This window comes from Punica granatum, chromosome 7 (assembly GCF_007655135.1).
Source record: "Punica granatum isolate Tunisia-2019 chromosome 7, ASM765513v2, whole genome shotgun sequence".
NCBI classification, from domain to species: domain Eukaryota; kingdom Viridiplantae; phylum Streptophyta; class Magnoliopsida; order Myrtales; family Lythraceae; genus Punica; species Punica granatum.
In genome coordinates, this window is record NC_045133.1 from 11,635,449 (window position 1) to 11,649,170 (window position 13,722).

General features: G+C 39.8%; 1 protein-coding gene across 1 annotated transcript; it reads left to right on the top strand.

The window, feature by feature from the left end:
* The first annotated feature begins 9,911 nt into the window (after positions 1 to 9,911).
* LOC116212671 (O-fucosyltransferase 23) lies at positions 9,912 to 11,939 on the top strand. The gene has a single exon (XM_031547311.1). The coding sequence runs from the start codon at positions 10,394 to 10,396 to the stop codon at positions 11,705 to 11,707; it is 1,314 nt and encodes a 437-aa protein (XP_031403171.1). The 5' UTR covers positions 9,912 to 10,393; the 3' UTR covers positions 11,708 to 11,939.
* The last annotated feature ends 1,783 nt before the right edge of the window (positions 11,940 to 13,722 follow it).

Consider the following 13,722-nt stretch of genomic DNA (forward strand, 5'->3'; position numbering starts at 1 on the left):
CTGTCGGGTCTGGTCGTGGAGGAAATATCTCTGCAATGCATGACCCAACCGAAACAGTTTCTTTTTTTCTTTTCTTTTCTTTTCTTTTTTTGCCTTTTTGCCTGGTATTGAAAGTATTTTGACCTCCATTAATTCAGTTCAAGGTCGATTAATTCACTAAAAAATAAAGATTTTATAACGTAAATATTCTTCATGCATAAAATTCGAACTCGAGATTCTGTTTAAAGGGAATCGGCGTGAAACTGTTTGAACCAAATTCAAGTTGATAACTAAAATGGAAATTGATTTTAGATTATGTGATAGACGACAAAAAGAAAGGGCGCATCCAAAGTGAAAATAGCAAACAACGAAACATGATTATCTCTTCACGATGTTTACTTAGCTAATTATTATTTCTAGAACATTCATTGATTTTTATGATAAAATGCTAAACAAAAGGATAAAAAGTTATAATTAAATTTAAATTAAAAAAATATTTCTGTCATTACGCTTCACTCATAGTCATTTTTTCACAAAATATAATATGATTCACAAAACAGAAGAGTTATTTTGTTATTTATACATTGAAATTGGGCATGTTTTGCGTGATGCTTGTCTGAGCCACGGTCCTTTTTTTTTTTGTGTTCGAATAAGATAGTTATATAGCATAACATGTCCATGAGTTTGCGTTGAATTAATTTATAGAATTATCTTCTAAATTTTGAAATTAATAAATTAAAATCAAATAGATTTTTGGCTGGAAAATTGACTGAGAAAGTAACCAGGGGTGCTAATGCTTCTTTCTAATCGCATTACAAATCTGCCTTCATTTTCTTATCAATTTTTGGTCCATTCACTGTGTTTTCCATTCATTACATATCAATCCCTGTTTACGGCATTTACATTCCATTCCATGGGATACTCTGCATCTACTACATATCACACGTTGCATCTTTTCAGCATTTTCTGTTCACCCCCTAATCTTCTACATATTTGCAAATAAGTCCCTCCAAGTTTTACAGCATTTCTGAATTCGATCCCAATATATTTGTCAGCATTTTTAGTGTAGTATCTCTCTCTTCTGGGTACGTACTACAAAACGATCCCAGCATTTCAGTCTGTCTGTGATCCTTCTGTGTATTCTTTTTTTGCATTGAACTTTCTGCTTGTTAAGTTTTTGGCCCGCAAACTTTCTTCAGCACTCTGTTTTGACCCCAGATACTTTTTTCAGATTTTTGTCTAGGTCCACACTACTTTCTGTTCTGATACGCCTACAGGGCTTTTTCGAAAATTTCAATCTGATCCAACATGCTCCGTGTTTTCTTTTCTTTAGTATTATTTAGTCCAACTTAGTCCTGAGACATTTATTCAGTCTAATTTCATGTAGATTTGATCAATCAGGTCATAATGCATTCCTATGTGTTAATATAGTTCAAATTACGTACTTGGCATATGTACTTTCAAGTATAATCATATTCCACCGGTTGCATGATCGATTTCCCCATTGCATGATTAGGATAGATATTTTCTATTTGCACATTCAATAAATGAGGAAAATTAAGAAATTAGATGCTCAGTCTAGTTTCATGTAGGTTTGCTCAATCAGGTCATAATGCATTCCTATGTGTTTATATAGTTCAAATTACATAGTTGGCATGTATTTTCAAGCATTAATCTTATTCCATAGGTTGCATGGTCGATTTCCACATTGCATGATTAGGATAGATATTTTCTATTTGCACATTCAATAAATGGGCAAAATTGGGGAATTAGATATTCAGTCTAATTTCATGTAGAATTGCTCCATCAGGCCATAATGCATTCCTATGTGTCTATATAGTTCAAATTACATAGTTGGCATGTATATTCCAGCATTAATCATATTCCATAGGTTGCATGATCGAGTTCCACATTGCATGATTAGGATAGATATTTTCTATTTGCACATTCAATAAATGGGCAAAATTAGGAAATCAGATTTACGCTATATTCAATTTAGGGTGTTCGAAAATATGAGACTTCCTGAGTATAATGAGAATATTTGATGTGTACCCCATTATCCAAAAGCCCAACATGGCTTAACTAGTTTAGTTCGAGTATGGTCGACCCACTGAGGGATAAAGTTCTCCCAATTAAATATTTTTCGATTCATAAGACTCGAACCCAAAATCTTACTTAAGGGGAACATATGAGGAGAATAAGATCTCCATCCCTATTACACAAAGTGATGGCAGACTATGAGAGGTTGACTAGATGCTCGGAGAACTGTTTACACATATGGCATTACCTCCTCTAGGCACAAGAACTGGAACAAATGGCTGTCTTCCGAAGAATTTATAATAGTATGAATTGTAACATTTTTGCAGAAACAACCACCCCCTTTAAATCTCTACATGGATACTCCTCGTCGCACTTTGTTTTAGATTCTGTTCGAGGTGAAGTGGCCTACTGGAGGAACTTTTTATAGAAGGGGCAGATTGTGGTGATCAACTCTGTACTTGGAGCAGCTAAATTAATCTCTACAAAGGATGAGGTTTTGCAATCATTTTAGATGGGGGAGTATGCGTACTATAATTTCCGATCATTATGTTACAAATAAGAAGATATTAAACAAATTAGATTAAGTTACAAAAATTTTGAATTTTATAAAATCAAAATTCAAAATTTAAATCCTTCTAAACATGGATTTGTTTCGACTTATTTTTGCAGAAAGTTGAGTGTTAAAATTTTAAAAGAAAATTGCCACTATCATTCTCGAATTATCCTAATATCGATACTTTGGTCCCTGAAATGTTTTTGCCACCAATTCGGCCTAAACTTTGCTATCTCATCTACCATTTTAGTCAATGCATCAATTGCTTATACATAAATTTGAAATGAGCGCCTACATGGATTAAACAACACTAATAATATTATTTCTTCATCAGATATGCACAAAATGACATCATTTTTTGGTTTTTAAAATGTCGTTATTAATATCTTTAGTGTAATGAGAAAGATTACCTAGAGGCTCCTGGCCGACACCATCCATTCAGACGAGGTCGCTAGAGGCCCCTCGTGCACTAGCCTGAGGAGTTGAAGGCTGGCCAAAGAGCCCTAAACTCATGTGGACCTTGCCCCTCTCGCTCTCTACAAAATAGTGAAGGAGAGGAGGAAGGGATAGATCGGGTTGGGGCCCCCGACTACCAACCACCCCTTAGGATTGGCCCCACTGGCTAAATATGCCCCCTCCCCTTCTCTCTTTGTTTGGAAACAATAGGGTTGGGGGCTCCCTACGGCCATGGCCTCCTAAAGCGTGGCCACAAGTGTTTGATAGCCACGCTTTAAGAGGTCGTTGCCGACACAGAGCCCCCAACCCACCTTCACTGAACCCATTAACTACTTTGTGAAAAATAAAAAATAAAAACATAAAAAAACGTCATTTTATTCTATTAATGTCATTACTTTTGAAAAGAAAATTCTTTGAATACTTCCGGTTGAGATGGAGGGCAACTCAGGTGTGGGAGTTCCCTGGCCGACAACCTTCAACGTAGGTGAAGTAGCCAGCAGGGAGCCCCACCTTAGTTGTCGCCCTCTATCTTGCTTATTCGAGAAAGGAGATAGTGGGAGTCCACTCAGATGGGAGCTTTTCGATTAGAAACCTCTCCCACATGCAAGGTCATTGAAGGTTCTTGGCAATCCAATAAGCATGAGGTTATTATCCATATCTTATGGTTTCATCGGATTCTCAAATCTATCCTAAATATCTCATGGTTTACATTTGGTTTTAAATCTATCACGCTGTCTATTTATTCGTTAAATGAAACGTAAGTAAGCTCCAAATGTATCCCATGATTTTAATTTTTTTCAAATGTATCCCACGATTTTAATTTTTTTCTCAAATTTATCCTGGGTAAAGAGCCACAGTGGCAAGAATGGGCCCACTTACGTTCCACATTAGCAACACTGTTAAATGTTGACAGAAGATATAACAGCATGATAGTTTTGAAACCAAATGTAAACCATGTGATCAAGGTTTTCATAATCGCTATTCTAGGTAGAATCGGTTGAGAGTCGTAAAATCGTGAATCGTAAAATTCTACTTGTAATTAAAAAAATAGCATATATATATGTAGCATACTTTCCTGAGCAAAAAAAATCAATCCTTGTTCATTCAAATAAAAATCAACAAATCAACAATTTACAAAACCTTTTTTGACTTCCCTGATTTAATGAATTATCTGAAAATTTCTTCGTCCTATTTGACTACAGATTAAAGACTTCAATGATGTAAACAGCAATTACAGGATTTTCCTTCTCAGCACAAGGGCTGGTGGGTTGGGTATAAACCTCACTACTACTGACACATGCATACTGTACGACAGCGACTGGGTAACTCTATTGAATTCTATCATAACTGTACTAGTAGGCGCTGGGCAATTCCAAAGAGCACAAAATATGCAACAACATAAACAACCAACAAACTGTTGGTTAGGGCCTATCAATGCAGTCTGCAGAGCCTAAGGAGCATTATCACATATTCACAGATTCACAAGTATTCCAATAATTCCAATTCCAATTTCAAACGTTGGGCAATTCCAATGCAATTATGTAACCAATTTCAATTCCAATTTCAGTAGCTTCTTGGTCTGGAGTGGGCGGTCGAATGTCGAGCAGTGGGCAGTGAGCAGAGGCAGAACTGAGAGATCCTGGACGCTGGCGATCGAAGTTCAGGCAGTGGGCAGAGTATGGACTCTGGACCAAGCAACCGAACCGAGAGATCAGCTTGGACGGAAGTCGAGGCACAGTCAGCTTGGATCAGATCCTGGACGCTAGGCGGTCTGAGGTCGAGGCACAGTCAGCTTGGACGGAAGTCGGTTGAAGCTCGGAACACCTTGAGCGAAAGTCGGAACTACGGACTCACGCTCATCGGAGACTTGGGCGGTTGAAGCTCGGGCCGAGTTAGCTTGGACTGGTCTGGTTGAAGCTCGAAAGTCGGAACAACTTGGGCGGAGCGGAAGTCGAAACTACGGACTCACGGAGCTCATCAAGCATGTATCACTACAAACACCCTAAAGCGAAGTTAAGTCTCAAAACATGAAAAAATTTCTCATTTAATTTCGTTTTTTGGCACATAGCATAATATAATAGTCCAATGATATAAGTACATAACAAAGCACCATAAAATTCCTTAATATAACACCCAAGACTATAAAATATAACCTAATCAATCAAACAATATATGCAATAGCAATTGTAGAAGCCAAACACTTCAATTCATTATCAATAACCGGAACCCTAGCCAACTCATTAACAATTTATTCCTCGAGTTATTCGATCAATAGGCCGTAACTTAGCTAAGCTGAAATCAATCAAATTAAACCTTAATTTGCTTGTAAACCTGATTAATAGAAATACCTAAGCCATAAAAAAAAAATGACCCACATCAAATTCCACATCATTAGTCGAAACCCCAACCGAGCTAGAACGAAGAAAACCGGCTCAATCCTCATCTAGACTAATGAATAAGAACTTCTAAGATGAGAATAGTCAACTTACTCCAAGAACCCGAGCCTAGCCTTCCTCTCCTCCCTCATTTCTTCCTCAGCCTGCTCTGTTCTGTCTCTCTCTTTCTCTCGCCCCCTGTTCTTCTCTGTTTTTTTTTTCCGTTTTCTCTAGCCCCCGAAACTAAAACAAAGAAGGAAAGGAAAAAGAACAAAAGAAAGAAGAAAGAAGACCAATTGAATTGAAAAGAATGGCGGTGGAAGATGAGGGGAGTAGCTTGGGACCACGTGGAGCCCATGGCTCATTCCCCTTTCTTTTCTTTTTCTCCAGTAACTTTACATAATATATACATACATATGTATATATATAAGCATATGTATATATATGTGTATGCAAATACCGAGTCTCACACATGGGCTCAAAAGGGTCTGGGGAACTCTCAGCCCCTCTGCCTTAAGGAGTGATCGAGAATTCCCATGGATATTTTGGACCATGGTGTCTCCCATGGATATTCTAGCCATTTCCCATCATGCAAGCATGCAATACGTCATTATACATGCATAATAAACAAGATAGCAACGTATTAAACAAAAACATGCAAGTCAAAATTAGGATGAAACTGCGTTGGACAAAGGCTAAACAAAATTGAGTAGTAGGTCGGAATTGAGTGAGAGCTTCGGGCTCCTCGGGCTGCTGGGGTTAGTGTGGCTGGAGGGGCTACTCCGAGAGGTTCCCAATCTACAAAATAGAGTAAAAGAGAGGCAAGGGAGCACGGGAAACTTGTGCTAAATGGCTGGATATGAGCAACAATGAAACAGGCAGTAGAATGGACCCAAGAAAGTAGTTTTCGGGGTCTTTGAGCTGCTGGGGATGTAGCAACTGCTCAGAAGCTTTGGGGAGGTTACCGACCTGCAAAACAAAGTGAAAGAAAGAGGGAAAAAGAGATAGAAAAGGCGCTGGAAGGTTGAGCACAAGTGGGCACTCGGGTGACCCAAGTAAAGACAAGAAGAGACCCGACTTGGAAGGAATGGAAAGGAACGAGTGGGGCAACCAAGCGCGGTGGCTCCTAACTGTCAGGGGGCACTAGAGGTGGTTGAAGGACCTGTACTAGCTGCTTGAACCAGAATAGACCTGTGAGGAAGAAAAGAAGGAAGAAAACCGAAAAGAAAATGTATGATCGAGTGGCTTGACTGGTGGAACGGCTCTCGAAACGTGATCTCCTCATCACGAGGAGAGTGAGGGTGTGGATGACCCCTCAAAGGGGTGATGGCACGACTCTCCTTAGTCGTGGGAGGGGAGAACCCGCCTAGGAACCCTGAGAACGCTTAAGGACTCATTTCTGGTCAGGGCTAGAACGAGTAGAAGGAGACCTCAAATGGAAAAACTAACATCATCAATGGACTCGGTAGGTCGAAAACACTGGGGGTATCTAGTTTGTTCGAGGCTCGAGTAAGGTCAGGAGGCGGTCGTCGGAAAACGGGTGATTTTCAGACAAAAACGGCCTTGTTTGGCCTTGGGCTGTAGCTGCTGTATGCTGAACGAAATCTGGAGTTTGAGGGAGAGTTGAGAGAGTTTTTGAAAGAGAAATGCTTGAGAGAGAGTGGAAGATGAAAAGTGATTAAGTGGTCTTGAGTTTAAGGTTATATAGGTAAACAAGATTGGTGAAAATTAAGCAAATTTAGGGGGAGTTTAGCATGTGGCCGAATTTGATTAAGGGGAAATGAGGAGTTGGCTGATCAAATAGAGTATAAGGGAACCAAGGGAGAGTTGATGGATGGATGGGAAAGAAGAGTCTGGAAGAGGAGGAGTGTAGGGAAAGTTAAGTGCAATTTGGAAATTATGGGAAATGCACCAGTCAAGGGGAGGGCTGCAGCTGCCTTGGCTGAACCGTAGGTCCCACGAGGTTTAGAGGGGAGTCAGAGAAGCTTGGTTCTCGGTTGGTCGTGCGTTCGAGCTCCGTGACTCGAATGGACGTCGAATCGGCGATGTGCGCGCAAAGAAGATTTCAATAAGTGTAACATTGCCATGTTTTGCATAAGTGAATGCTTGTGTGGCCCGGAGGCTCGAAAGTCGGTTTTGCTTGATTTGGGTGATCGAAGCAAAGTTAACTTTTTTCGTCACCTATTCGTGTCTCTACGTGTTGTGCTGCTTGCATTGGCGTGTTTTGTGCTTTAGGCAAAATAGTTGACTCAACAACCTCTACCGGAGATCAGAAACCGAAGACGTCCCGGGAATCTACAATCGGAGCTTTCTTAGTATTTTCCAAGTGTTTTGATGTGTCCGGAGACCACTGTATTCTCCGTTTGTCGAAAACGAACCCCGAAGGTTTGCGGGGGGACGTTTAAGACCACTTTAAAGCTATTCGGAAGACCTTGATGAGTTGTGCAGTCTAAGCCGAATTAATTTTCCTGGCCCTTGGAGCGATTGAGAATGAGTGGTGCAGAACTTGGATATTAGCATTTCGCATAATAAGCTTTGAGTGTGAGATTCAGCCTGAAAGGGGTCCTCTTTCAGCTTGAACGGTACTCGGGAAACTTAAATGACTAGTGCAATGCGATTCGGATTTATTTCCCTGGCCCCTAAGATCCCTGGGATTGATTGGCGTGGATTTCGTGCACTGACGATTCGTCAAAAAGGTCTCCGGCTATGGTTTTTTGTAGAAATTGCCTCATTTCCCGAGTCTGGATCCACTCGGGAGATCAGAATAATTTCCAATAAACAGTCTGAAATATGTTCCCTGGTCTTGGTGACCCTTGGGTGCGGCCAGGCCTGTCTTCCGGTGCCGTTGATTCACCTAAAGAGTGGGAATCCCGAGACCCGTCAGGAAGGCCGTCTGTGAATGTTCAGGAGTGCCTCGGCTTAAGCAAATGATTTCCGGAATGCGCACGGAGATGACATTGGTCGTTTTGGCATCATGAGATATTTTTAGAATTCCATATTTAATACCTTCTGATACTCCGACGATCCGGCGGTGAATAGTATTGCGATGCCGGCTCCCGTTGACTCGGGGTCTAGAGCCTGTCTGGCTAAGCAGATGATTTGCGAAATGTGCTCGAAGGTGATGTTCATCAGTTCGGCACCAGGAAGGATTTTTAGAGTTCAATATTGGGCACCTTCTGATAGCTCAGTGAACTGGCAGTGAATAGCACCACAATAAGTCGGCTTCTGTCACCCCGATATCTACTGCTTGCCTGGCTTCTCCGATTCCCTCCTGTGACCTTTTTGGGCCTTGGCTTCTCTTCTGTAGTGCATGCCCCATGACCGTGTGGTCACCCCTACTGTCCGATTGTGAATAGTGACTCGAGTTTCTACTAGGCCTTCTTCTGCTCTGTTTGTCTGCTCATGGTCAGGGTGGCTGCTGATATTTTTTGTTGGAGTCAATGGACCAAAATGGGATACTGACATCATCATATACCAAATAATATGGATGAATGACCAAAATGCAACGAATATGAAATAAATAATATATAGTAAAATTTATTAAGTTGACATTGAAATGTCAATTTAACTAGTCAAGGATTATTAAATCGATTGATTCGAGGAAATGAGAACATCTTTTTAGAAATTAAAAGTTATCAAATGGAATTTTCAATAATTCAATGATTAATAATACAAATAGAATATTTCTATTAAATAGATTCTAATATAGCGGGTAGCAAGAATCGAAACCGCATTGACAGCTTGGAAGGCTGAGTGTTTGCATTTCGACTTTTATATTAATATATATTAATTCTCGTCAATGAAATTATTTATACTATTTTAGTTAACTCTATATTTTATCGATGTAAATCTTGAAATCTAGAAGGTCAATTGGGCCCGAGTAATCTAGTCAGTCGAGTCGGTCCTACGGGATAAAACTCTCTCAACATGAATTTTCTGCATTTATAAGGACTTGAACCCAAAATTTGTTTAAACTTGAATTTTCTGAATTTATTGTATTAAACTCCTAGACCGACTATTTAAAAAGAATATCCCACGGTATTTCATGTTTCACAAATCTATCACGTGGTTTACAAATTATCCAAAAATGCTCATGATTTATATCTAATTCCAAATCTATCTTGGCATTAATTTCTCCGTCAACATTTAACGGTATTGCTGATGTGAAACGTAAGTGGACCCATTCTTGTCACTGTGGCCATTTGCCAGGAATAGATTTGAGAAAAACATTAAAATAATATGATACATTTGAGAAAAAATTAAAACCATATAATAAATTTGGAGACTACTTACGTTTCATTGACGGATAAATTCACGGTACGATAAATTTGAAATAAAATATAAATTATAGATCTTTTAAATAATTTTTAAAATATAAAATATATTTGAGAAAACGATAAAATTATAAGATATATAATATTAAAAATAAATTAAATAAATAAATAAAGCTTTGAGTTTCACAGGACCACCAGGTCCCATCTGTGAGCCAGTGTCCAAATGGCATTTAATATTTGTCTTCTGTCTGCTAAAAGCAAAGGTTCTCTCTCTCTCTCTCTTTCTGATCAGTGCTGGTTGAATCTCTGAGATCAGAGTCGTTTTTTTTTTTTGTTTTTATATCCCCTGACTGACAAGATCTCTTTTCGTACCACTTCCCGAAATTCCCAACCATTGGCCTCCTCCTTCCCTTTGCTTCTTCTGCCTTACTTTCCCATTCATTTACTCCGACCCCTCTTCCCCCTGTTAGTTTTCGGCAATTCCTAGGTTTAAAGATTCACATTTTGAACGAAGCCCCGCAGATTCTTGGATCTTGTCTATGGCGGGATAGCTGATAATCTTTGAAGGTGAGAAAACCCAGCTGATTCTTCTTTACCCAAGACATCCGATTCCGGGAACCCATTAAGCTTCCCCTGCTTCGAGTGGCCATTGATGCCACCTTTGCCGCATTCCATTCGGATCTTGTCGTTGTAGGCGACCGGGGACAAGATCTTGAATGGACCTAGCTTCTCATTGCAAGAGCTCTGCTTCTCAATGCAGCCCTCACTTGAGTTCAATCACAGGCAAGTGCTTTGCCCTCGTGGTCTTTGCCCTGATTTCTCGGTCGCTTTTCCTCCTAGCGTTCCCGGGTATCAACGGACGGGGGTATAGCAATGTCTTGGTGATCGCGGACCGGTCTTTTCACAGTTTGGATGATTTCGGGATCAGGAGAGAGAAGTTTCTGGAGGTTCCCCAAATTGTGTGGGGCCTGAACAATCAGAAGATTGCGTTCGCGAGGGCCTGTCTCACCGCCCGGATGCTCAACCGGACCCTCTTAATGCCGAGCTTGAGCGCCTCTTTGTTTTATAAGGAGATCGATCTTTTGCAGCCCATTTCGTTCGATAAGGTGTTCCAGTTCGACAAGTTCAATTCACTCTGTAGTGGGTTTGTCCGCTTAGGCCGTTACTCGGAGCCATCGAATAGAACCGCCCCGTTCAAGCTTATTAAAGGGAGCGGTAGGAAATGGACAGTCGATAGGGATCTGGATCAGCTGAGGGAGTTTGGGCGTGACCCGATTGACAGCCATGAGATTATTCGGGTCGTCGGGAAAAATCCGTTTCTGTGGCACGACCATTGGCCGGTTAATGACTATGCAAGGGTCTTTGAGTGTTTAGCATTAGTCGATGAGATAGCTAAAGAAGCCAATAGAGTTATCAATAGGATCAGAGAAGTGGGCAAAGGCAGTGAATCGAAAAGCATAGGTGAATTGGAATCCGTCCCTTATGTAGCTGTCCACATGAGAATTGAGAAAGACTGGATGATCCATTGCAAGAAATTAGAACAGAGGTCGAATATATCACAAATTTGCAGTAGCAAAGATGAGATCATGGCTCGAGTTGGGAGAATACTTGGTCTTAAAAATCCAACTGTTCTGTACCTTGCTGTGGCCAATAGCCTTCTTGAGGACTCCTCGTTGTTAACTGGTTGGAGGGATGGGCTGCTCCCGTTTGAGAAGAAAAGATTGGGAGTGGAAGCAATCTACAGGAAGTATCCTTACCTCATTCAATCAGCGATCGACTACGAGGTTTGCGTCAGAGCAGACGTATTTGTAGGGAATAGCTTTTCTACCTTTTCGAGCCTTGTGGTTCTTGAGAGGACTCAGAAGATGATGAGTTCAGGGGTTAGGAGTTCTTGTGGTCGAGAGGTGAGGTGGGCTTCTTATGCATATAATATCGAGGGGGAATCAGGCGGGCCAAAGAGGTGGATCACGAACATGAATGATTCAAGCCTCCGAGCAGTAAGCTACGGAACCAATGACATTTCCTGTTGAAAGGTTACTGTGCATATTTTGTGCTAGAATTACCCGAACAGGTAGATTCGAGGCTCTCTGTTTGTCCTTTTGGTGTAAAGTTTTGCTTTGTTGAACAAGAAAATTGATACATTGGGGTGAGAGGAAATCTGCAATTAGAGTAGCGTGGATTCATTGTTTGTTTGTGGAGAATAGAAATACGAAAACAAGTCAATAGAACAGTTTGAATTTCTTCAACTTTGAAGCATGAACATAATTGCATTGTTCATGTATGTGTTCTGCACCCATAGTTGTTTTCGATAGCAGAGTGACAGAGGTACAGGGCTCTGTTTTTGTCATGCTATCTGTTCTGTGTTTTGCATATTACACGACTGGATGTTATGTTCATTCCAAAGTTTTATCGTATATGCTTCTTATCGAGGGATTTGTTTGAGCTTTTATATGTTATATGGATAACTTGCAAGGCGACTGATGTTGTAGACAAACTAATTTGAATTGCAGAAACACTGATCTTCGATGCATTGATGCATTTTGGTATGGAGCTCAATTTTAAGTCGCTAACTACTAAATACCCTACCCTGACCTGAATGTGGCATTTTCTTTGAAGATGGAAGCAGGTGGAGAAGCCTCTCTTTCTGAATGGTCCATACATTGTGAGAATTCATCGATAATTAACCTGAAAGGGCCAATGACCATATCAGCCAAATCGATGGTTCTGGAGTTACTTAAACTGAAAGTTGTTTTTGAAAGTAATTTTGATTCCTCCGAATTAAATGCTCGATAAAAGGCCAGAAGATCATGCCACGTTTATTCCTTTCATGTCACACGTATAGTATATGACAGAAAATTCTATCATATTGTTCAGGTACGATACCTAAGATTTTCTCCGCTGTTGGATTCTAGTGGGTTGTTCTCTTACTAATCAAAGAAATTCCGATTCAAGGGTGATTAAATTTCAGGTACCGTACGTAAGCAGCCGATAGAAGTAGAAGCTCCCGCAAAAGAGAGGATGCTTTCCAACCGAAGCATTTTGTCACATGTTGCCTCACGTGTGTTGTTCTTTTCATTTATTTCCATAAATGAAACGGTGGCAGGAACATAGAAAGATGGGAAAGTGGGTTCGGTGGGGTTGAATGAATTTAATCCGTTTAGCAATACAATTAGAGTTAAATTTCAAAATTTAATTCCATTCTCATTGAAATGATAAAAGGCAAACGCTTATGTTGGTAAATAAATAAATATATATATATATATATATAAGTGAGTTTGTAATAATGAGAATGAGGAAGAAAATAAAAATGTAATGGTTGTATTGTTGAATTGTGAAAAAAAAAAAACATAATGAATAGTATTAAATAATTTAAAAAATTGAATTGAATAGTAATTAAAATAAAATGAAATAAAGAAATTGAAGAAAAAGAAAAAAAATAATGATTATATTATTAAGTTGAAGAAAAGGTTTGGGAAAGTGAGAAGTGTTTCACTACAAAATCAATGGGAAACGATTGAAGCACTATAAAGGGTTCTTTCCCTGCAAACTGGGGCCGTGTCTCTCTGTTCATTCTCTGCGCTAATAAATGTTTTCTGCACTTAAATTTGATGGCTGTACACCAGAAAGGTATTTGCAGTACAAGGATTCATCATCATCGTCATGGTAACATTTAATTCTCTTCCCCCACCCCCATCAAGATGGGGTAATTCGCCCAGATTAAGAGAAGACAATGTTGAACCGGGCATGTCACTCTGGTTACTGTTGTCGTCCTTGTGGAACTTGTGAATTGTGATAGGTTCTACGAGAATCAGAGTATTGTGATTGTTCCGGTCTACAATGTTATTTAGGATCCAATACTACTGATCACATAAATAGTGCGTTACGAGTAGTTCACCTCTTTTTTTATAATAAATAAAGGGCATATTACTCACTTAAATCAAGCCCCGACTCCGAGTCAGCCACTGTAAATTGGTTTTTATGTTCTTCCTTTTACGATTGTCTTCAATGTTAAAATAGCTTAATCTTACCGATAAGCAGTGTTTCC